Below are 24,099 nucleotides of genomic sequence, written 5' to 3'. Positions count from 1 at the left end.
TTCCGGCCCCTAGAAGAAAATTCCAGTAGTGAGTATCGTTTCTGATGGCAATAGGCTGAGCAGCAAGCGATTGGAAGCAGCTCCTTTTCGCCAGTGTCTCCCCCTCCTCAGGTAGTACTGATCCATCAAAGGCAGTTTGCAGGTAGACACATCAAAAACCGGTCTGGTGATGCTATATATTAATACCCAAAACAGCTAACGGAGAACACTAAAACAGAGAAAGGAGAGAAACAGTATTCATGGAGCCTAACATAGGGCAAGCCCTGGCCGCTGTCCTCACGCTGCTGGTGACCACGAGAGCACTGTGGTATCTGCTCTGGAGGCCGTATGCCATAGCCAGGTGGTTCGGGCGGCAGGGCATTAGAGGTCCGCCTTACAAATTCCTGGTTGGGTCCCTGCCGGAGTGCCAAAGGATGGTTGTTGCCGGGAGAGCCAAGGATCTGGACACCAGCTCCCACGACTGCGTCACTACGGTGCAACCCTTCTTCCGTAAATGGGCCTCCCTGTATGGTAAGTACGTACCCTTTTTTATAGAATACGCGTGAGTGTGTGTATCACATATTGATAGAAAAGAAGGGTGAAGAGCCCACCACCGTAGTGTTTACACAGACAAGATTACATGTATGCAACGCCAACACCACCGAATCATACAAATTACAAAACAACTATGATCATTATGGGCCTCCCCTGTATGGTAAGTACGTAGCTCAAATGTCTCTACCTACCTACTTGATCATTACGGTCTATAAATATGTGTATTATACAGATATATGATCACATGTTTGTACTATCAGGAAAAACATTCCTGTACTGGCTGGGACCGACACCAGCACTGTGTTGTACAGACATGGAGCTGGTGAAGAAAGTGTTAACCGACAGGACAGACATGTTCCAAAAGGACTATTTGAACCCAAGCTTGGATCCAGTTCTGGGGAACGGGGTCGTGTTCGCAAACGGAGACGACTGGAAGCGGCGCCGCAAATTCATCCACCCTGCTTTCAACCAAGGGATGATCAAGGTAAGTTTGTCACCGAAATTTTCCTCTTTTGAACGTACTGGAACGACAAATCTCAAGACAGCATTACGAGTTTGAATATATGTTTTGTGTTCAGGCCATGTCAGAAATAACGTTGGAGTGCACACAGCGGACAATGGAACGGTGGCGCGCAAAAATTCAAGAGAGCAGCAGGCAGCAGACCGAGATAGACATGAGTCACGACTCTGACGAAATAGCCATGAGTGTCATTGCACGAATGATGTTGGGCAAGAACTACAAGGAGGCCTGGGAGGTGCTGGTCGCCGGTAAAGAGCAGTTGAAGCTTGCCACATATGCTTTTGCGGATCCTCCGGTAACTGGATTCAAGTAGGTAGCAAGAAAATCCATGTAGTACCAAAGTTTGAATTAAATCGATTGAATGGATATAGAGCTTGAAACAAATTAATCTTGGTTGATTCTAGGTACCTGCCGACACCTCGCAACCGTCGGACGTGGCAACTTGACAAGCTTGTGAGAAGCAAGATCTCACGGATCATAGAGGCACGACTTGGTAGCAGCATCTACGAAGACGACCTGCTGGGGCAGATGCTGCAGCTGCAGGCATGTAGCAAGACCCAGACTCTGAGCACCGAGGAAATGGTCGGCGAGTGCAGGACCTTCTTCGCGGCTGGGTACGATACCAGCGCCAGCCTCATTACCTGGGCGATGTTCCTGCTGGCCAGCTACCCACAGTGGCAGGAGATGGTCAGGGAGGAGGTCGTCCGGGAATATCCTGCTCACCACCTGCCCTTAGTTGATTCCCCTGGCAAACTGAAGCTGGTATGATATGCATATAATATCTTCTAGTGTCTAAAATATAACTTTCATAAACCATGAGCAATTTTATAGCTTATACCAGACCTTATAAAAAAATCATGATATAAATCTAATTGAATTGATTTGGTATTATACATAAGTATAACTGCTTCTGTAAAAATTTCAAATGTTTAACTTTTAGAAAATGTTACATACAATATAATTTGCCAAGGACGTGTAGATGGACCTTAAATCTCATGCATGCATATATCCATGTCCATAGAACCAATAAACGCCGTGGTGACTTGCAGCTTAACATGTTGCTCTTGGAGACACTGAGGCTCTATGGCCCCATAGCTTTCCTACAGAGGAAGACTTCCTCAGACACCACCCTCGCGCACATGAAGGTGCCGAAAGGAACTATGATAACAATACCGTTGGTGATGTTGCACCGGGACAAAGATGTCTGGGGGCCTGACGCTGACATGTTTAACCCCATGAGGTTCCAGAATGGCTTCTTGAAGGCCGCCAAGCATTCGCACGCGCTGTTGGCCTTCTCATGCGGTCCTAGGGTCTGTGCTGGGCAGAATTTCGCCATGGTTGAGGTGCAGATCGTGATAGCCACCATCCTGAAGAGTTTCACCTTCTCCCTGTCCCCTACTTATGTGCACAAGCCCAGCAATTTCATCACTCTGACGCCCAGGTACGGGCTCCCTCTCATCGTGAGGAAACTGCAGCAGGCTGTGTGATCATCCTGCGACATCATACTGGAGCTCTTTTTTTGTTGCGAAAATCATACTGGAGCTCTATAGTGTGATATGTCATGTACTATGCAATAGTGTACTAAATAATATACCTAGCACGAAAATGTTTTACGGAACCATGGCTCAGCCGAACCTACGCTCAACACCATTAATTTCTAGACACTATTCATGAGGATCCATGTATGGTTGATTAAAAAAAATACAGTTGGCATGCATGTCTATTCATGAGGATCCATATATGGTTGATTAAAAAATTCAGTTGGCATGTATGTCACAGATCCACGTGTAGTAGGATGTTAAATCATACGGCATAGACCATAGGTTCGGCTGAACCATGGTCCTGAATCACGTCTCTCCTAGCCACTAGCATGTACTGTATTTGAAATGTATTGTTATGTCACCATTTTCCTCCAAGCTACATATATGTTTATAAACTTGTACGATATGATACTGACATCTATGCAACTAGCAATGTGACCCGCACCCTGTGTGTTTTAAACTTGGGGGGCTTTCTGAGATAACTTATGGCATGTAATCCAAACCTATGCTAGTTTTAACTAGGTGAGTTTTAGTTATGTATGTCAAATTATCGTGGTAATAGGAACGGAATGATGCATGCAATCAAGGAGGAGAAGAAAAAATAAAGTAGGGTATTTCCTGCAAAATCACCGGTCCCCACCGACCTCACATGACAATGTCCAGCAAAAAACCGGCAGCTGGCTGGTCCAGTGGCCGATATGGCCAGTTTGTGACCAATCTGCACCTGCCTCGCAAGTTGAGCGACGGGTTTTTCGTTTTGCGAGTTCACTGACTAAAGTGCACCCCCTAGACAAGTTGTGGTACCGCAGGTGCCATTTACTCCTACCTTGGGTAACTATTTGTTCCCTCTATACCGCCTACCCAACAGAGAAATACAGTGTTGTGCATTTCAAAATTCATTTCCTTTTTTGGGTAAATATTTTTCCAAAGAAAAGATAATGCTATCTTTGGTAGTAGATGCTGCTGCAATAATGCTCATACACATGACTCTTGTAAGGATTCTACAATCTTAGCAACAACCGGAATTCGTTGCCATGGCTCGCCATTTCATTCAGGCACTAGTAGAAAAAGGGTCAAACGTGAAGCACATTAGTGCCGGTTTGAATTTGAGCCGGCACTAATGGTACCATTAGTGCCGGTTCGAACGACTCTGCATTAATGCCGGTTCGTGTTGAACCTTTAGTACCGGTTCGTGCCACGAACCGGTACTAAAGGGGTGATGGCAGGCTGGCGTCAGGCTAGGGCCCCACGATCACCTTTAGTACCGGTTCGTGGCATAAATCGGTACTAAAGGGCTAACCTTTAGGACCGGTTTGTGCCACGAACCGGTACTAAAGGGGTCTGACCTATAGTACCGGTTTGTGACACAAACCGGCACTATAGGACAATTTTCAAACTCTATCCCCCCCCCCCCCCCCCCCCCGTGTGTCGCCATTTTAGTTCTGAAAAAATCAAAAGAAAATGATAAAAACTTCAAAAAATAAAATCCTTCGAGAGGTAGTTACGTTACTACATCTACTAGTTAGGAAAATTTGAAAACTTAAATTTGGACATGTTTTGCAAAAAGTGTAGGGAAAATGTAAAACGGCTATAACTTTTGCATACGATGTCGGAAAAAAACGTATAATATATCAAAAAATTCAGCACGAAAATCCGCATCCGATGGAGACGGCCTATGGCCTGTTTGCAATTTTTTAGAATCCTCAAATTTCAAAAGGAAAACAGATATGGTCAAATTTAAGTTTTTTTTAAAAAAATTGTTAAATCTGGTCAAAATACTTATTCAAGAAGTATTTGTTACTACATAATTATTCAAGAATATTAGTATTACTAAATAATTATTTCAATTTTTTGAATTTTGGTCAAATCTGGTCAAACTATGGTCAAAATGTGGTCAAACTATGGTCAAACTTATTCAAGAAATATTAGTGTTACTAAATAATTACTGTTTTTTAGAATAATAGTTTCAAACTCAAAGAGTGAAATGTGTGACTTCATGCTCAAGCTAAACTCCTGAGGGTTAATAGGATTGGCATCTTACTATTGTCAGGAAAACAACAAGTGCGGACTTGAAAACGAAGGAGAATAGAACCCGAAAGTTAAGCGTGCTTGGACTGGAGTAGTGAGAGGGATGGGTGACCGGTCGGGAAGTTAGATGATTTGGAATGAGTGATCCACGTTTGAGCAGTTAAGAGAGGTGATTAGAGACTAAATCACCAAATAATTCAGAAAAATTAAAAATCGAAAAAAAATAATCAAAAAAATTTCCAAAATTATAAAAAAAATCTATTAGTACCGGTTGGTAACACCAACCGGTACTAAAGGTCCCCCATACCAGGGCGCGAGCTCACGCCACGTGATGGCACTTTAGCGCCGGTTCATGCCGAACTGGTACTAAAGGAGGGAGGCCTTTAGTGCCCACCAATTAATGCCGGTTATGGAACCGGCACTAAAGGCCCTTACGAACCGGTTTTAAAGCTCCGTTTTCTACTAGTGAGGGATGTCCGCCACAGATGTGGTCAAGATCATCATTGCAAACTACTCCCTCTATAAAGAAATATAAGAACGGTTTAGATCACTACTTTAGACGCTCTTATATTTCTTTATAGAGGCAAATATAAGAACGATTTAGATCACTACTTTAGTGATTTAAATGCTCTTATATTTCTTTACAGAGGCAGTACTAGTTGATTGCTACCCTAATAATTTGTAGCTACGCTGAAGGCGAAAGTACCCTTGTGAGCTCGAGCTCAAATGAGCTCGGAATAAATTTTGACAAATATTCTAAGTGTTTGCAAATTTTCATCATGAGATCACATTCGTGGAAGGCGTGGCAAAAAAAATCAGCATTTTTGGAGCATCGATTCTTAGGCTGATGGCTTTTCACATGAAAATTGTAACAATGGACCTCCATCTTCACATCAATGCTTAATAGGGCATCCATTACCGAGACTGAGATTTGCAGATGAATTAAATTATATAAATGCCATACACCAGGAAAAATTCTTGCACACAAATGGTTGAGTTATTCAACACGCACAACAGGAATAGACAGTGTCGATTATAGTTTACGAGCTCACACCAATTGAATACATACAATATTTGAAAGCATAACGCATAAAGTCATAGCACAATTCAATCTTACACCACGAGCAAGTGCTTTGTCATTCAAAAGCCATAAACGAAATAGTTTTGCAATCTGAATATCGTGGTGCATGAACATATGTGTGTTGGGCAGATCCACTGCAGGCATATGCATGGACCGCATATATGCCTTCCACTCCATGCGGCGACCTGCATAGCCAGCAAGGTGTTAGTAAATCTTGAGAGTGGTGTAAGTAGAACTGACTGGGAGTTGGAAGTTATCGACTTACTTACAAATACAGAGATCATGGGTCATCGTTGCGGAGAGTGTGCTGCCACTGCGTACCAACAAGTTCGGAGCTTCGTCGCAGTAACGTCGGGAATGTTAGGTTGATCTCTCCACCGAGCGGGCTCAACGGCCCATCGGGCCCTGATCTATTCCCGCCCTGATCGGGGGCGCCGAACCCTCTTATGGCTGGTGGGCCCCTGTGACCTGCGATATATAGAGGTGGGGGCCGGGGCACACGGTACGAGGTTAACCGCGCCGCCAGACTCCCCACCGAAATCCCTTCCGATCTAGGGCAATCACAGTGCTCACGGGAAGCACCACTGCCACCTCTCCATCTCGATCTCTCTGCTATAACCGGCCCCTACTTCACCATGGCCGGCGCTGGATCGAGCTCATCCGCACCCAAAGAAGGTATGCTTACCGGATGATCTAGCCTACCCCGATCCAAAGGATATATCAATGGTATCAGATGCCACTGGCTAGATGATTTTGGTACAAAGAAACAAAAACAGAAAAAGAAAAAGAGATCCCCTCCCCCAAGAACCCTAGACAGGGCAAAGAACGAATCCTTCACAGAAACGAAAAAAGTAGCGCCGCCGCAAGGCCACGCCGTTCCTCTTGATCTCGATGCGCATCGGCAAGCCGAGGCATCGAGAAGAAGAACACCACCCCTTTTCAGGGGCAAAGAGCACCACCACCAAGCCGTTTGACGGCGGCGCGTTTACCCTCGTGGTGCTCGCGCACGCCGACAAAGGGGTCAGCGGGGGCGCTGCGTTTGATGGCGCGGGACCTCTCGGGTCTCTCTTTTTCTGCAGGAAGGAGGAGGTGGTGGATGGGTGAGAGAAGGGGGAAGGGAAAAGGAGAGCACAGCGGGGCACGGTGGCTCTCGCCGCCGTCACCGGCGGCCGGAGCAGCCAAGAAGGGCGCTGCCCTTTTTCCCCGACAGGACAGAGGAAAAGAAAGAAGAAGGGAAAGGGAAGGGAGAGTAGACGCGCGCGGCGCGGTGGCAGCCGACGCCGGCGGCCGGACCGGGCGGCCGGAGCAAAGCTCCTTGGCTCCGCCATCACGGAGCGAGAGATGCAGGGAGAGGCGTGGGGGCTGGGGGCGAATGAACTAGGGTTTCCCCCCGCTGGCGTTGTGAACCTGTTTTTGTTCAGGCTAGATCCGCGGGTGGCCGTTGGATCTCAGTGGATGGCTGAGATTAAAAACCTAAGCCGTCGCTGCACAGCTGGGCCTTTTGGGCCGAAAGCGCTGGCCAGCTGAGCTGCTGGGCCGGCAGCCGCGCGCGCGAGCCGGATAGGCCTTCAGAGGCTGGGCCGTCTTCGGCCAGGACAGGTGCGTACAGCGCGCGAGCAGGCCGTGGGCCGGTCGAGAGGGCACGCCGGCGCTGTGCTGCTGCTATTTTTTGTTTTTTAAAGAATAGAAAATTTCCAGAAAAAGAAAAGTTCATGTATTTTATAAAGTAAAAGTTTCTGTAGAACTAGAAAAGTTCATGATTTTTATTCGGTCAAAGAAAAGTTTCCGTAAAAAGTAAAAAGTTCATGAATTTTTATTCATGTTTTTCCGCTGCGTAAATAATTAATAGTGTTTTTTACAAAGAAAATAAAAGTTTAAATAGAATTATGTTTTTAAGAGCATGTTAAAGTGATTATTAGAATGAATATGATTATGTTATTTTTTATGACCAACGTTGTTTAATAACATGATCATGTTTTATTATTGAAATTTAAAGGTGCATTTATTTCTAATATTTTGCCCAACGGTAATATAGATTTAATTGCATAGACAATTATATGTTTAATTTGACCAACGTTAGATTAATGCATATGATTGTTATATTGATGTCACTTAAATTGTGATTTCAGGAGGCTTTCACTTGATGAGTTGCCTAAAAGAAGTTCCGACACTCAGAGGTGACAACCACACTGAGTGGAGGAAGAAAGTTGAACTGGCATTTGTTTGTGCTGATCTGGACTGGGTTCTGGATGAACCACAGCCGGTCAGACCTACAGAGCCAGTAAGAGAGACTACTGATGATGATGCTGCATGGGCTAAAAAGAGGGGGGATTATGCTCCTTTGGAGATGTCCTAGACAATCAAAAGTGGGTCAATGCAAATAAAAAATGCATGGCCTTTATAAAGAATACAGTTGAGAGCACCATTGTGGGCTCCATTGCAGAGTGCACTTCCGCAGGGGAGTTGCTGACAAAAATAAAGAGCCAGTTCACTGGCTCTTTAAAGATAAATGCCACCCAGGTGTTAAAACAACTTGTGAAAGAACAATACGCAGGTGGTGGAATAAGAGAGCACATCCTGAGGATGAGCAATATGGCAGCAAAGTTAAAGCCCATGGATGAGGATCTGGAGATCGAACCAAAGCTCCTGGTCCACCTGGTCATGGCTTCACTGCCAAAGAAGTTTGAAACTTTTGTTGTGAACTATAATATGTCACCTGGAACATGGGACATAGAAAAGACAATTGCTATGTGTGTCCAAGAAGAGGACAGACTAAAAGCTTCACATGGTGGAACACTCAACTATGTGAAGGATTACAAGAAAAAGAACTACAACCAAAACAACATAAGTTCTCCTTCAAAGCCACAAGGAAAAGCTCCCTATCAGCATCAGCGTCAGCAACAGTCTTTCCCAGTGGACAAAGACACTTGTCTCCACTGTAAGCAGACCGGGCATTACAAGAAAGACTGCCCTGTTTGGCTGAAGTCCTTAATGGCAAAGCAAGGTAACAACATTGTTTCCTTAGTTAATGAATCCTTGTACACACAGTTTTCGAAATCTACTTGGTGGATTGACTCAGGGGCAACTGTTCATGTTGCAAATTGTTTACAGGGATTCCATTCGACCCGGACTACGCTAAGAAGAGAAGGAGGCATTGAAGTAGCCAATGGAATAAAAGCGGAAGTTGAAGCTGTCGGCGACATCTCCTTGGAGTTAGCTGATGGATTCAATCTTCTACTTAGAGATGTTCTTTATGTTCCTTCATGTAATAGAAACTTAATTAGTGTTTCATGTTTGGACAAAGAAAATTATGAGTGTTATTTTGGACATGGCAAGTGTGCCATCTGGTATAATAATGCTTATGTGGGTAATGCTTTACTACATGATGAGCTTTATTTGTTATCACTTCATGAAAAAGTGCATTCTGTATGCAATGTGAATGAACATGTTTCCGCGTCGAATAAAGAACAAAAGAAAAGAAAGAGAACATTCGACTCATCGAAATTATGGCACTGTCGCTTGGGCCATATTTCAAAGGGGAGAATAGAAAGATTAGTCAAATGTGAAATTCTTCCACAGTTAGAATTCTCAGACTTAGAACAATGTGTAGATTGCATTAAAGGAAAGTATATAAAACAAATCAAAAAAAGGTGCAATCCATAGCACAAGCACACTAGAAATCATCCACATTGACATTTGTGGATCATTTCCGATGAAAAGTGTGGATGGTATGACTCGTTCATAACATTCACAAATGATTACTCTCGCTATGGTTATATTTATCCAATCAAAGAAAGATCTGAAGCGTTGGATAAATTTAAAATATTCAAAGCTGAAGTTGAGAATCAGCATGATAAAAGAATAAAGATAGTAAGGTCCGACCGTGGGGGAGAGTACTACAGTCGGCACACTCCATATGGCCAAGTCCCTGGACCTTTTGCAAAGTTCTTACAGGAGACTGGCATAGTCGCCTAGTATTCAATGCCGGGTGAACCTCAGCAAAATGGTGTAGCTAAAAGGCGCAACCGTACACTTATGGATATGGCGCGCAGCATGATGAGTTATTCCAACTTACCATTGGGATTATGGACGGAGGCGCTTAAAACCTCCATTCACATTCTCAATAGAGTACCAAGCAAGTCGGTGCCCACAACACCGTATGAGCTATGGACAGGAAGGGTGCCCTCCCTACACCACTTCAGGGTGTAGGGGTGCCCTGCTGAGGCCAAAATGTTTAATCCAAACATTGCAAAGTTAGATCCCAAAACAGTAAGTTGCCACTTCATTGGCTATCTAGACAGATCAAAAGGTTTTCGTTTCTACTGCCCAGACAGATATACAAAGTTTGTAGAAACGAGACATGCAGTCTTCTTTGAGGACGAAATGATGAGGGGGAGCTTGGTAGCTTGGAAAATTGATCTTGAGGAGAAGAGGGTGCATGCACCTAATCCGATGATTCAGGAGCCATTTTTCTCACTACCAGTTGCAACTCCACCCATGACAATTATGGGAGCAGACCCGGAACCTGTCCGTCAGGAGCCGACTGAACCCGTTGTTGAGCATCAAAGGGAGGTGCAACAAAAAATTTTAGAAGAAGTGCCAGAAGTTGAGGCACGGAATGTGCCAGAAAGCGAGGCCCTTAGAAGGTCTACAAGACCAAGAAAGTTAGCTATTTCTACTGACTTTAAAGTTTATAACACAGAAATGGTTCATATGGAAAAAGATCCCATCTCATATGAAGAAGCCATGAGAAGCTCTCACTCATCGAAGTGGATGAAGGCAATGGAAGAAGAGATGAAATCGATGAGTTCCAAAGATGTTTGGGACTTAGAGGAAATTCCTAAGGGAGCCAAAACAGTAGGCTGTAAATGGGTCTACAAAATTAAGTATGACTCTAAAGGGAATATAGAAAAGTATAAAGCACGACTCGTGGCAAAAGGATTTACACAAAGAGAAAGGATAGATTACAATGAGACATTTTCTCTAGTCTCATGTAAGGATTGCTTCAGAATCATAATGGCATTAGTTGCTCATTTTGATTTAGAGTTACATCAAATGGATGTTAAGATGGCATTTCTGAATGGTGATTTAAAAGAAAATGTCTACATTAAACAACCTAAGGGTTTTATCATGGAAGGCAAGGAAAATATGGGATGCCGCCTAAAGAAATCCATTTATGGATTAAGACAAGCCTCTCGACAGTGGTATCTAAAGTTCAATCAAACGATTAAAAGTTTTGGATTTAAAGAAAACATTGAGGATAATTGCATTTATGCAAAGCTTAAAAATGGGAAATATATTTTCCTAATCTTTTATGTGGATGATATCCTGCTTGCTAGTAGTGATGTTAGTCTACTACAAGAAACAAAGAAATATTTATCCTCAAATTTTGACATAACAGATCTTGGTGAAGCATCATATGTTTTGGGCATAGAAATTCACCGAGATAGGAACAATGGAGTCTTAGGACTATCGCAGAAAGCATATTTAGAAAAGGTTCTTAAAAAGTATAATATGCATGCGAGTAAAGCCACACCTGCTCCTATAGTCAAGGGCGATAGTTTTGGGAAATTCCAATGTCCCAAGAACCAGTACGAGATCGATCAAATGAAAGCAGTACCATATGCTTCGGCAGTTGGCAGCTTACAGTATGCACAAGTGTGCACTCGCCCTGACTTAGCTTTTATCACCGGGGTACTCGGTAGATATCAAGAGAATCCAGGCATGGAGCACTGGAAGATGGTAAATAAAGCATTGTGTTATGCACAAGGCACGAAGGACTACATGCTAATATACAGGAGAAGTGATTCCCTAGAGATAAAAGGGTATTCAGACACAGATTTTGCGGGGGACAGAGATGATAGAAAATCCACGTCAGGATACGTCTTCACTCTCGCTGGGGAGCTATTTCGTGGAAAAGCTCCAAACAGTCGATAGTTGCAGCATCCACGATGTATGCAGAATTCATAGCATGCTTCGAAGCCACGGGGCAGGCGATATGGCTAAAGAAATTTGTACCCAACTTGAAAGTGGTAGATTGTATTCACAAACCACTAAAGATGTACTGCGACAACCAACCAGCAGTATTTTGCGCTCACAACAACAAGTCGAGTAATGCTGCCAAAACAATAGAGATAAGGTATTATGTTGTGAAAGATAAAATCCAGGATCAAACTATAAGTCTCGAGCATATAAGGACAAAGGATATGCTTGCGGATCCGCTAACAAAAGCCTTACCACCCAATGTGTTCAAGGAACACTTAGCCAGCATGGGTTTAAGGGAAAACCTTATGATTCCTGGATAGGCCGAAAAGGAACAGAATTTGCTTCTGATCATAACGTATGTTGTAGCTGTATGATTCTAACGGCAATTAAGTTGTGACGATGAAACATGCTCTATGTACCAATATGTGATGAAACAAATAAACAAGAAAGTATAAGGTTAAAAGTAAAAGTTAAGATCAAGGGGGAGAATATTAGGTTGATCTCTCCACCGAGTGGGCTCAACGGCCCATCGGGCCCTGATCTATTCGCGCCCTGATCGGGGGCGCGCAACCCTCTTATTGTTGGTGGGCCCCTGTGACCTGCGATATATAGAGAGGTGGGGGCCGGGGCACACGGTACAAGGTTAACCGTGCCGCCAGACTCCCCACCGAAATCCCTTCCGATCTAGGGCAATCGCAGTGCTCACGGTAAGAACCACTGCCACCTCTCCATCTCGATCTCTCTGCTATCACTGGCCCCTACTTCACCATGGCCGGAGCTGGATCGAGCTCATCCGCACCCAAAGAAGGTAGGTTTACCGGATGATCTAGCCTACCCCGATCCAAAGGATCTATCAAGGAAGTCACGGGTGATTTGTTGGAAGCATAGATTCTGCAGGGGCAATGGGAACTCAAGGCCAGGTGAGATCTCTGTCATGCTTTTTAGGTTGCCGAGTACTAAGTTTTCCAGAGTCGCCATAGCACCTTGATGTATCTCTAGCCTCTCCAGGCCAGGCACGTCCCTGATAAAAAGTCCCTTCAGCTTTGGAAACCACCCCGTGAGAAACTCCAGCTTCTCTCCGTTGTACGCTTTGTCGAGACATAGATCCGTCAAATTTGCCAACTGGGAAAGGGATGATAAAGGATCTTCTCTCAACTGCGACCAGGATAGACGTAGTGAATACAAGTTCTGCTCCATAGCTTGAAAGAGAGGAGACTCCCTCAAGAATGTCCGTTCTACTAATCATCCTCTCAAATTTAGCTTTTGCAGGCTAGGTGGGAGGCTGATCAACATGAGAACCTAATTCTCATCAGATGCACCCACACATAGATAAGACAAAAATGGCATTTGTACTAGAGACACACAGAGGCGTTCACAATAGGTTCTCTTCACATTCCATATCCTCAAGCTTCTTAGTTGCCTTAGCTCCCCTATCTGTTGAATCTCGAATGGACCCATCCTGCACATCCAATACTTGAAGTGTTTGCAGACTTGTTAGGTTGCCATGCCCAATAGGAATGCATACACCTCTAGAAAATTGAATATGTCTTGTTGGAATAGCTTTCTCAGCAAATAAGTGCCTAAGCTTCTTCAGCTTAACAATCCCTCCAGGTAGCTCCTGAATGTCTAATATAGCAAGGTCCAGTGTCAACAAATTCGGAAGTCTCTCGATAGATTTCGGGAGAAGCTTCACTTTGGAGTACCGCGAGCCTAAATGGCGGAGATTAAAAATATCGCCAATAGCATCGGGGATCTTCTCAATGGGTAGACCACTTAATTCTAGCACTGTCATATGTCTTGACTTCTCAGATAATAGAGCTAGTAGGGTAAATGATGGCATGCTTTTCTCTAGTGCAATGAAAGTTCAAAGTCTGTGTAAACTTGAAAATGGTTGTTCAATATCCTTCTTTAGTTTATGCACTACCAATCGACGACCATCTCTCTAAAGAGACCCCCCCCCAAAAAAAAATTTATCCCCCTCATATATAACACCAAAACAATCCTTCAGGCACAAATCAACAGCTAGTTCACGAATGATATCGTGCATTATGAATCTGTTCATCCCACCAAATGAGTTCCTTCCAACAAGTTGAAGCATTTTTCTGTTGACCAACTCCTTAACATAGCTTTCTGCCACTTCTTCTAATGTGCTGCATGTCACCCTTCTCCATGATGAACCCCTCCGCCAGCCATAGTCGCACAAGCTTTTTTCTTTGGAAAAGATAGTCTTCTGGAAATAAGTTGCAGTACAGGAAACAACTTTTCAAGTGTGTTGGAAGGTAGATGAAGCTCAGATGCAAAACATTCGTTATGTGCTCGAGCCTCGAGTTATTAATTATCTATGTGCCGATGAACGGGAAGCGCGTGTACGTTGGAATTGCGCAAACTCCTTAAAACTTGGGCATGCAGATAGCTCCAGGTTTTTAGGAGATTGCACCATCCCAATGTGAGGAGAGCGGCCAGGGTGTTGGTGTCAAAACCGGAGGATCTCGGGTAGGGGGTCCCGAACTGTGCGTCTAGGTCGGATGGTAACAATAGGCAGGGGACACGATGTTTTACCCAGGTTCGGGCCCTCTTGATGGAGGTAAAACCCTACGTCCTGCTTGATTAATATTGATGATATGGGTAGTACAAGAGTAGATCTACCACGAGATCAGAGAGGCTAAACCCTAGAAGCTAGCCTATGGTATGATTGTATGTTGTTATTGTTGTCCTACGGACTAAAACCCTTCGGTTTATATAGACACCGGAGAGGGTTAGGGTTACACAAGGTCGGTTACAAAGGAGGAGATATCCATATCCGTATTGCCTAGCTTGCCTTCCACGCCAAGTAGAGTCCCACCCGGACACGAGACGAAGTCTTCAATCTTGTATCTTCATAGTCTAACAGTCCGGCCAATGGAGATAGTCCGGTTGTCTGGAGACCCCCTAATCCAGGACTCCCTCAGTAGCCCCTGAACTAGGCTTCAATGACGATGAGTTCGGCGCGCAGTATTGTCTTCGGCATTGCAAGGCGGGTTCCTTCTCCGAATACATCACAGAAAAATTGGGATACGAGGATAGTGTTCGACCCTGCAAAATAAGTTCCACATTCCACCGTAGAGAGAATAATATTTTTGCAGATCTAATTTGCTGGCTTGTTTTGGCAGCATGACGTTACGTCATGGCCCGATGATTATTCGAACCGTTTCTTTTAACCAGCCCCGCACATAACGCGAGGCAGTTTTTCGACACGTCTTGTCAAAGCAGAGATCGTGTCCCCTTATTACGGGATTCTCATCAATACGGGCGTCGGTAACCTAACCGCGTCATCAATTGCGGCGCTTGGGGGATAAGCGAGTTTTACCAGGCAAGTGGGGACGCTTAGTTTCGTCCGCCCATATAAAGGGATAAGGATTCACCTTTCTATCCACGCCTTCTTCCTCCCTTGCCCACCCATTTTCGCACACTCGAGCTCTAGCGCCCAAGTCCGCACTTCCCACCTCGGTCTTCTCCAATCATGTCCGGAGCGGGAGGTAAGTGGATGGTCTTCTCCGTCATGGAGGGAGACATCAAGAAACTGAGGATAGCCGGATACCTGCCCGACGACATCGCGCACCGGCTCCCAGATGAGGGGCAGCTCATCCCCACCCCCAGGCCCCATGAGAGGGTAGTGTTCCTCACCCATTTCCTCCACGGACTGGGATTCCCTCTCCACCCCTTCATCCGGGGGCTCATGTTTTATTACGGCCTGTATTTCCACGATCTGGCCCCTAACTTCATCATCAACATCTCGGCGTTTATCGTCATGTGCGAGGCCTTCCTCCGCATCAAGCCCCACTTTGGCTTATGTCTGAAGACCTTCAATGTCAAGCCGAAGGTGGTGGGCGGCCGCCAGGCGGAGTGCGGAGGCGCCATGGTGGGCAAGATGCCCAACGTAACATCACTCGAGGGCTCCTTTGTGGAAACCATAAAGGGGTGGCAATCGGGGTGGTTCTATATCACCGAGCCGCGCGACCCTGCATGGGCAGCGGCCCCCGAGTTCTGATCTGGCATCCCCACGCCGCTCACCTCCTGAAAAAAGAAGGGCCTGTCCTGGGGTAATTCAAAAGAGCTGACCGGACTCCAAACATGTATTCAAAACATGGTGGACAAGAAGCTCAAGCTCGTCAACATAGTCCAAGTTATGCTCATCCGTGGGATACTCCCGTGCCAACAACGGGAATTCAACTTGTGGGAGTTGAATCCGGCGCAGCACCGAACTCTGAACAGGCTCTTCGACATGACTCATGAAGACGCCTTAAAGCAGAGTGATACAGATAGTGCGATAAGCAAAGAGTAGGACTATGTCCCTTCCAAGGGCAAGCTGAGGAATGATATTAAATTGAATGTTTCACTCGTTACTATAATCAACCTGGGAATTCCGTGATATAACGTAGCTGTCTGCCTCCTTGGTTGCTGCATCATGTGTTCGGCAATAGTGCTGCCGGACAGTGTTTCCAGAGATTAAGGTCCTGAAAGAAAAGGAAAAATAACCGAACGGGAAGCCCCTAGTGCAGTTTAGGCCGCGTCTTGGGGCGTGCCGTAGTTGTGCCCCCTCCCCACCTGTGCCCATGGTATTTTTAATGCGTAATTATGTACGCGCGGCATGAGTTTCGCCGGTGGGGTGGGATTAGGGTGGACGCCGTATTGCTACGCGAGCTCAAATCGCGCCAGGCGGTCTATGTGCCGATTGCCCCAAGCGTGCTTGAAGGTGTCCGGGCTGTGAAGCGCCGAACTGGTTCATTGCCTTGAGAGGCTGCTTTGCGTTTCTGCTGCGAGGGCTGTAGTGTGCTCCTATGTTCGGAGAGAGCACTCTGTGTTTCCATTGACTGTGATAACTCTGCGAGGTCCTGGCATCTTGAGCTTGAGGTATGCATAATTCGGTACCGCATTGAATCTAGCAAATGCGGTTCGCCCGAGCAGCGCATGATAACCACTGCGGAACGGGACTATATCGAAGATTAACTCTTCGCTTCGGAAGTTATCCGGGGATCCGAAGACCACTTCTAGTGTAATTGAGCCTGTGCAATGGGACTCTACACCTAGAATGACGCCCTTAAAGGTCGTCTTTGTGGGTTTGATCCTTGAGGGGTCTATACCCATTTTGCGCACTGTGTCCTGATAAAGCAGGTTCAGGCTGCTGCCGCCATCCATAAGGACTCGAGTGAGGTGAAATCCGTTAATGATTGGGTGTAGGACCAGTGTGGAGAATCCGCCATGACGGATACTAGTGGGGTGGTCCCTGCGATCGAAGGTGATCGGACAGGAGGACCAAGGGTTGAACTTTGGGGCGACTGGCTCTAACGCATATACGTCCCTGAGCGCACGCTTCCGCTCGCTCTTGGGGATGTGGGTTGCGTATATCATGTTCACCGTCCGCACTTGCGGGGGAAACCTCTTCTGTCCTCCAATGTGCGGCTGCCGGGGCTCCTCCTCGTCATCGCTATGCGGCCCCTTGTCCTTGTTTTCGGCAATTAACTTGCCGGCCTGCTTGAACACCCAACAATCCTTGTTGGTGTGATTGGCTGGCTTGTCTGGGGTGCCGTGTATTTGACACAAGCGATCGAGTATAAGGTCCAAGCTGGACGGACCCGGCATACTTTGTTTGAATGGCTTTTTCCGCTGACCGGGTTTAGAGCCTTTGAATCCGGCATTGACTGTCGTATCCTCAGTATTTTCGCTGTTAATGCGGCGCTTATGCTTGTTGCGATGTGACCTGCTATTGCCGTCCTGGGTATGTGAGGTACCATGGTTCTTTGATATGTTATTACTACGAGCCAGCCAGCTGTCTTCTCCCGCACAAAAGCGGGTCATGAGCGTCGTGAGAGCTGCCATAGATTTCGGCTTTTCCTGACCAAGGTGTCGGGCTAGCCACTCGTCTCGGATGTTGTGCTTGAAAGCTGCTAAGGACTCCGCATCCGGACAGTCGACGATTTGATTTTTCTTTGTAAGGAACCGAGTCCAGAATTGCCTGGCCGACTCTTCTGGTTGCTGAATTATGTGGCTCAAATCATCGGCGTCTAGTGGTCGCACATAAGTGCCCTGAAAGTTGTCGAGGAATGCGGCTTCCAGATCTTCCCAACAGCTAATGGAGTCCGCTGGCAAGCTGTTAAGCCAATGCCGCGCTGGTCCTTTGAGCTTTAGTGGGAGGTATTTGATGGCGTGTAAGTCATCGTCGCGGGCCATGTGGATGTGGAGGAGGATGTCCTCAATCCATACTGCGGGATCTGTTGTGACGTCGTATGATTCAATATTTACAGGTTTGAAACCTTCTGGGAATTGATGTTCAATTACTTCGTCTGTGAAGCATAAGGGGTGTGCGGCGCCTCTGTATTGGGCTATATCTCGACGCAGCTCGAATGGGTCTTGCCCGCTGTGTTCGGCCTGGCCGGATTTGCTTTTACTATATCCGGCATGACGTTTGTCGTCTCGCAGAGTGGTGCGCCCTCGTGATCCATAGATCGATCTTGAATGCTTTGCCTTGTCCTCCAATATGTCTCGCAGGTCTGGCGTATCTCCCCATGCCTTTTTATTTGAATGGCGTTGGGGTGGAGGCTGAGCTTTTGGCTGGAATGCCTCTCTATCGCGGCCATGAGGTGGCCGATCAGCCGTCTCATACGCTTCTTCCTCTAGTTGGGGTAGTAACCTGTGCCTTGGGTAACTCTTGGTGGGGCGCTCGAGTTTATATTCCTCGGCCGCGGGGACTTCAGTCCATTTGTCAGCTAGCAGATCTTGATCAGCTTGAAGCTGCTGCTGCTTTTTCTTCAGGCTATTTGCCGTGGCCATAAGCCGGTGCTTGAAGCGCTGTTGTTCGAGGGGATCCTCTGGTACGGCGAATTCATTGTCACCGAGGCTTGCCTCGTCTTCGGAGGGGGGCATGTGATTGTCATCCTCCTCCTCTCTGTCTGCTGCTTCTCGGGAGAGCTGGCTCCTCCATCCTCCTGCTCTAAATCTTGCTAGAGGGGTTTGTTGTTTTCTTCGGCACTACCCGGAGTGTTATTATCTCCGGTGCCGGTATCACCACTTTTGCTTTGGCGGGACTTAGAGCGGCGCCGCTGACGTCGGCATTTGGGTTGCTTCTTGGAGGGGTCATCCTCCGCTATCCCGTCGCCATTGACTTCTTTGGGTGTATCCACCATGTATATGTCATATGACGAGGTGGCTTTCCAGTGCCCTATAGGTGCTGGTTCATGTTCATCTCCTACATCGTTGTCCATACCGTCGATATCTTCGGAGTCGAAGTCGAGCATGTCGGTTAAATCATCGACAGTGGCTACGAAGTGGGTGGTGGGTGGGCGTCGAATTTCTTCATCGTCCGCATCCCAATCCTGTTGGCCATAATCCGGCCAGGGCTCTCCTGACAAAGAGAGAGACCTTAGTGAATTCAGAATGTCGCCGAAGGGCGAGTGCTGAAAGATATCCGCGGCGGTGAATTCCATGATCGGTGCCCAATCGGATTCGATGGCAGGGGCACGGGCGGTTCGGAGTCAGAAAAAGAGTCCGGCACCTTGGAGTCACGGGCTGCGCAGAGGATTATGCTGGTGTTCGGCTCGATCGCCGTTGAGACTGCAGCCCCTGAGGCGGTGTCTAACCACCTGTCCTCGATTGGCGCAGTCGGCTCCAAACTAAGGGTCGAAGCTGATGCGGGCGCGGCCTCTGGGGTACTGTTCGGCGGCAGAGCTAGGTCATACCCATCGCGACAGTGCGGCGCGCCCGGCTGTGGCTCGAATCCATCGAAGATCAAGTCTCTGTGGATGTCGGCCGTGTAGTTCAAACTTCCAAATCTGACCTGATGGCCAGGGGCATAGCTTTCAATCTGCTCCAGATAGCCAAGCGAATTAGCCCGTAGCGCAAAGCCGCCGAATACGAAGATCTGTCCGGGGAGAAAAGTCTCACCCTGGACCGCATCGCTATCAATGATAGTAGGAGCCATCAAGCCTAACGGCGACGACACAGAGGAACTCTCAATGAAAGCACCAATGTCGGTGTCAAAACCGGCGGATCTCGGGTAGGGGGTCCCGAACTGTGCGTCTAGGCCGGATGGTAACAGGAGGCAGGGGACACGATGTTTTACCCAGGTTCGGGCCCTATTGATGGAGGTAAAACCCTACGTCCTGCTTGATTAATATTGATGATATGGGTAGTACAAGAGTAGATCTACCACGAGATCAGAGAGGCTAAACCCTAGAAGCTAGCCTATGGTATGATTGTATGTTGTGATTGTTGTCCTATGGACTAAAACCCTTCGGTTTATATAGACACCGGAGAGGGTTAGGGTTACACAAGGTCGGTTACAAAGGAGGAGATATCCATATCCGTATTGCCTAGCTTGCCTTCCACGCCAAGTAGAGTCCCACCTGGACACGAGACGAAGTCTTCAATCTTGTATCTTCATAGTCTAACAGTCCGGCCAATGGAGATAGTCCGGCTGTCCGGAGACCCCCTAATCCAGGACTCCCTCATAGGGCTTGCCCTATGTTAGGCTCCATGAATGTTGCCTCCTTTCTCTGCTTTGTTGTACGTAAGGGAGGCCTCTGATTGTTCTCTGGTGACAGTTTTGGGTATTTATATACTCCCTCCATTTCTTTTTATTCTGCATATAAGATTTGGTCAGAGTCAAGCGTTGTAAAGTTTGACCAACTTTTTAGTAGAAAATATCAACATCTACAATACTAAAGTTATATATTATAAAAACTAATTTCATCATGCATCTAATAATATTTATTTCATATTATGAATATTGATATTTTCTTCCACAAAGCTAGTCAAACTTTACATAGTTTGACTTTGACCAAATCTTATATGCGAACTAAAAAGAAACGGAGGGAGTATATACAACACTATACCTGCTTTGATGTGACAAACTAAAAAACTGCCTTCGATGGATCAGTAGTACTTGTGCTTCAAAATGGCAACGAGGACGAAACCCACCGGGTTTTGCTTGCCAAAACCCATCCCCGCGAGAAAATCGCAAGCCCGTCCCCATCCTCGTCACCATGCACAGGACTAGTTTTTCGCCCGTTCCCTAAACATGTCGGGTTTTCTAAACGCATGGGGAACCCATTGAAGGAAATATGCCCTAGAGGCAATAATAAAGTTGTTAGTTATATTTCCTTATATCATGATAAATGTTTATTATTCATGCTAGAATTGTATTAACCGGAAACTTAGTACATGTGTGAATACATCGACAAACCGAGTGTCCCTAGTATGCCTCTACTTGACTAGTTCGTTAAGCAAAGATGGTTAAGTTTCCTGACCATAGACATGTGTTGTCATTTGATGAACGGGATCACATCATTAGAGAATGATGTGATGGACAAGACCCATCCATTAGATTAGCACTATGATCATTTAGTTTATTGCTATTGCTTTCTTCATGACTTATACATGTTCCTATGACTATGAGATTATGCAACTCCCGAATACCGGAGGAACACTTAGTGTCCTATCAAACGTCACAATATAACTGGGTGATTATAAAGATGCTCTACAGGTGTCTCCAATGGTGTTTGTTGAGTTGGCATAGATCGAGATTAGGATTTGCCACTCTGATTGTCGGAGAGGTATCTTTGGGCCCTATCGGTAATGCACATCACTATAAGCCTTGCAAGCAATGTGACTAATGAGTTAGTTATGGATGATGCAATACGGAACGAGTAAAAAGACTTTCCGATAACGAGATTGAACTAGGTATGATGATACTGACGATCGAATCTCGGGCAAGTAACATACTGATGACAAAGGGAACAAACGTATGTTGTTATGCGGTTTGTTCGATAAAGATCTTCATAGAATATGTAGAAACCAATATGAGCATCTAGGTTCTGCTATTGGTTATTGACCGGAGACGAGTCTCGGTCATGTCTACATAGTTCTCGAACCCGTAGGGTCCGCACGCTTAACATTCGATGATGATATGTATTATGAGTTATGTGATTTGATGTACCAAAGATAGTTCGGAGTCCCGGATGTGATCACGGACATGACGAGGAGTCTCGAAATGGTTGAGACATAAATATTGATATATTGGAAGGATATGTTTGGACACCGAAAAGGTTTTGGATAGGTTCGGGCATTTTTCGGAGTACCGGGGGGTTACCGGAACCCCCCCCCCCCCGGAGTTAATGGGCCTTAATGAGCCATGGTGGGAGAGAGGAGGACACAGCCAAGTGGGAGGCGCGCGCCCCCCAAGCCCAATCCGAACTGGGAGGGGGCCGGGCCCCCTTTCCTTCTCTCCCTCTCCCTCTTCCTTCTTCTCCTACTCCAACTAGGGAAAGGGGGAAACCTACTCCTACTAGGAGTAGGAATCCCCCTTAGGGCGCGCCAAAGGAGGTCGGCCCTCCCCTCCTCCACTCCTTTATATACGGGGGAGGGGGCACCCCATAGACACACAAGTTGATCTCTTAGCCGTGTGCGGTGCCCCCCTCCACAGATTTCCACCTCGGTCATATTGTCGTAGTGCTTAGGCGAAGCCCTGCGTCGGTAACTTCATCATCACTGTCAACATGCCGTCATGCTGATGAAACTCTCCCTCGGCCTCAGCTAGATCTAGAGTCCGAGGGACATCACCGAGCTGAATGTGTGTAGATCGCGGAGGTGTCGTGCATTTGGTACTTGATCGGTTGGATCGCAAAGACGTTCGACTACATCAACTGCGTTACTTAACGCTTCCGCTTTCGGTCTACGAGGGTACGTAGACACACTCAGACCTCTCGTTGCTATGCATCCCTAGATAGATCTTGCGTGATCGTAGGAAAATTTTGAAATACTGCGTTCCCCAATAGTGGCATCAGAGCCAGGTCTATGCGTAGATGTTATATGCATGAGTAGAACACAAAGAGTTGTGGGCGATAATAGTCATACTGCTTACCAGCATGTCATACTTTGATTCAACGGTATTGTTGGATGAAGCGGCCCAGACCGACATTACATGACCGCGTTCATGAGACTGGTTCTACCGTCGTGCTTCGCACACAGGTGGCCAGTGGGTGTCTGTTTCCCCAGCTTTAGTTGAATCGAGTTTGACTACGCCCAATCTTTGTTGCAGGTTAAAACAGCACACATGATGAAAAATCATTGTGGTTTTGATGCGTAGGTAAGAACGGTTCTTGCTAGAAGCCTGTAGCAGCCATGTAAAACTTGCAATGACAAAGTAGAGGATGTCTAACTTGTTTGCGTGGGGCTTGCTATGATGTGATATGGTCAAGACGTGATGATATATAAATTGTTGTATGAGATGATCATGTTTTGTAACAGTTATCGGCAACTGGCAGGAGCCATATGGTTGTCGCTTTATTGTATGAAATGCAATCGCCATGTAATTGCTTTACTTTATCACTAAGCGGTAGCGATAGTCGTGGAAGCAATAGTTAGCGAAACGACAACGATGCTTCGATGGAGATCAAGGTGTCAAGCCGGTGACGATGGTGATCATGACGGTGCTTTGGAGATGGAGATCAAAGGCACAAGATGATGATGGCCATATCATATCACTTATTTAATTGCATGTGATGTTTATCCTTTATGCATCTTATTTTGCTTAGTACGGCAGTAGCATTATAAGATGATCTCTCACTAAATTTCAAGGTACAAGTGTTCTCCCTGAGTATGCACCGTTGCGACAGTTCGTCAGGCCGAGACACCACGTGATGATCGGGTGTGATAAGCTCTATGTTCACATACAACGGGTGCAAGCCAGTTTTGCACAAAATACTTGGGTTAAACTTGACGAGCCTAGCATATGCAGATATGGCCTCGGAACACTGAGACCGAAAGGTCGAGCGTGAATCATATAGTAGATATGATCAACATAGTGATGTTCACCATTGAATACTTCTCCATCTCACGTGATGATCGGACATGGTTTAGTTGATATGGATCACATTATCATTTAGATGACCAGAGGGATGTCTATCTAAGTGGGAGTTCTTAAGTAATATGATTAATTGAACTTTAATTTATCATGAACTTAGTCCTGATAGTATTTGCATAACTATGATGTAGATCAATAGGTCGCGATGTAGCTCCTCGTTTATTTTTGATATGTTCCTAGAGAAAAACTATGTTGAAAGATGATAGTAGCAATGATGCAGACTAGGTCCGTGATCTGAGGATTATCCTCATTGCTGCATAGAAGAATTATGTCCTTGATGCACCGCTAGGTGACAAAATTATTGCAGGAGCAAATGCATACGTTATGAACATTTGACAAGTTCGGTATGATGATTACTTGTTAGTTTAGTGCACCATGCTTTACGGCTTAGAACAGGGACTTCAAAAAAAATTTGAAACTCCATGGAGCATATGAGATGTTCCAAGAGTTGAAATTGGTATTTCAGACTCATGCCCGAGTCGAGAGGTATGAGACCTCTGACAAGTACTTTGCC

General features: G+C 46.0%; 1 protein-coding gene and 1 long non-coding RNA gene across 3 annotated transcripts; one reads left to right on the top strand and one right to left on the bottom strand.

The window, feature by feature from the left end:
* The first annotated feature begins 229 nt into the window (after window positions 1-229).
* LOC123184200 (cytochrome P450 709B2) lies at window positions 230-3,061 on the top strand. The gene is made up of 5 exons (XM_044596357.1): window positions 230-510; window positions 795-1,018; window positions 1,113-1,363; window positions 1,459-1,816; window positions 2,104-3,061. Exons 1-5 carry the CDS (start codon window positions 240-242, stop codon window positions 2,539-2,541), a joined length of 1,542 nt encoding a protein of 513 aa, XP_044452292.1. The 5' UTR covers window positions 230-239; the 3' UTR covers window positions 2,542-3,061.
* Window positions 3,062-5,598: 2,537 nt separating this feature from the next.
* LOC123186960 (uncharacterized) lies at window positions 5,599-7,156 on the bottom strand. 2 transcript variants are annotated; one of them, XR_006493757.1, is made up of 2 exons: window positions 5,970-7,156; window positions 5,599-5,889 (listed from the first exon to the last, which is right to left on the bottom strand). It is a non-coding gene; the product is annotated as an uncharacterized lncRNA (long non-coding RNA). The 2 variants fall into 2 exon arrangements; XR_006493758.1 differs by having other exon boundaries at window positions 5,974-7,156.
* Window positions 7,157-24,099: the final 16,943 nt, after the last annotated feature.

Source organism: Triticum aestivum, chromosome 2A (assembly GCF_018294505.1).
Source record: "Triticum aestivum cultivar Chinese Spring chromosome 2A, IWGSC CS RefSeq v2.1, whole genome shotgun sequence".
NCBI classification, from domain to species: domain Eukaryota; kingdom Viridiplantae; phylum Streptophyta; class Magnoliopsida; order Poales; family Poaceae; genus Triticum; species Triticum aestivum.
This window is presented reverse-complemented; position numbering and strand designations above follow the sequence as displayed.

Bases quoted from the DNA above. Each gene is read 5' to 3' on its own strand.
- LOC123184200 (XM_044596357.1), top strand. From the start codon at position 240: ATGGAGCCTAACATAGGGCAAGCCCTGGCCGCTGTCCTCACGCTGCTG. The intron at 1,019-1,112 runs GTAAGTTTGTCA...TTTTGTGTTCAG, and splicing joins TCAACCAAGGGATGATCAAG to GCCATGTCAGAAATAACGTT. The intron at 1,817-2,103 runs GTATGATATGCA...GGTGACTTGCAG, and splicing joins CCCCTGGCAAACTGAAGCTG to CTTAACATGTTGCTCTTGGA.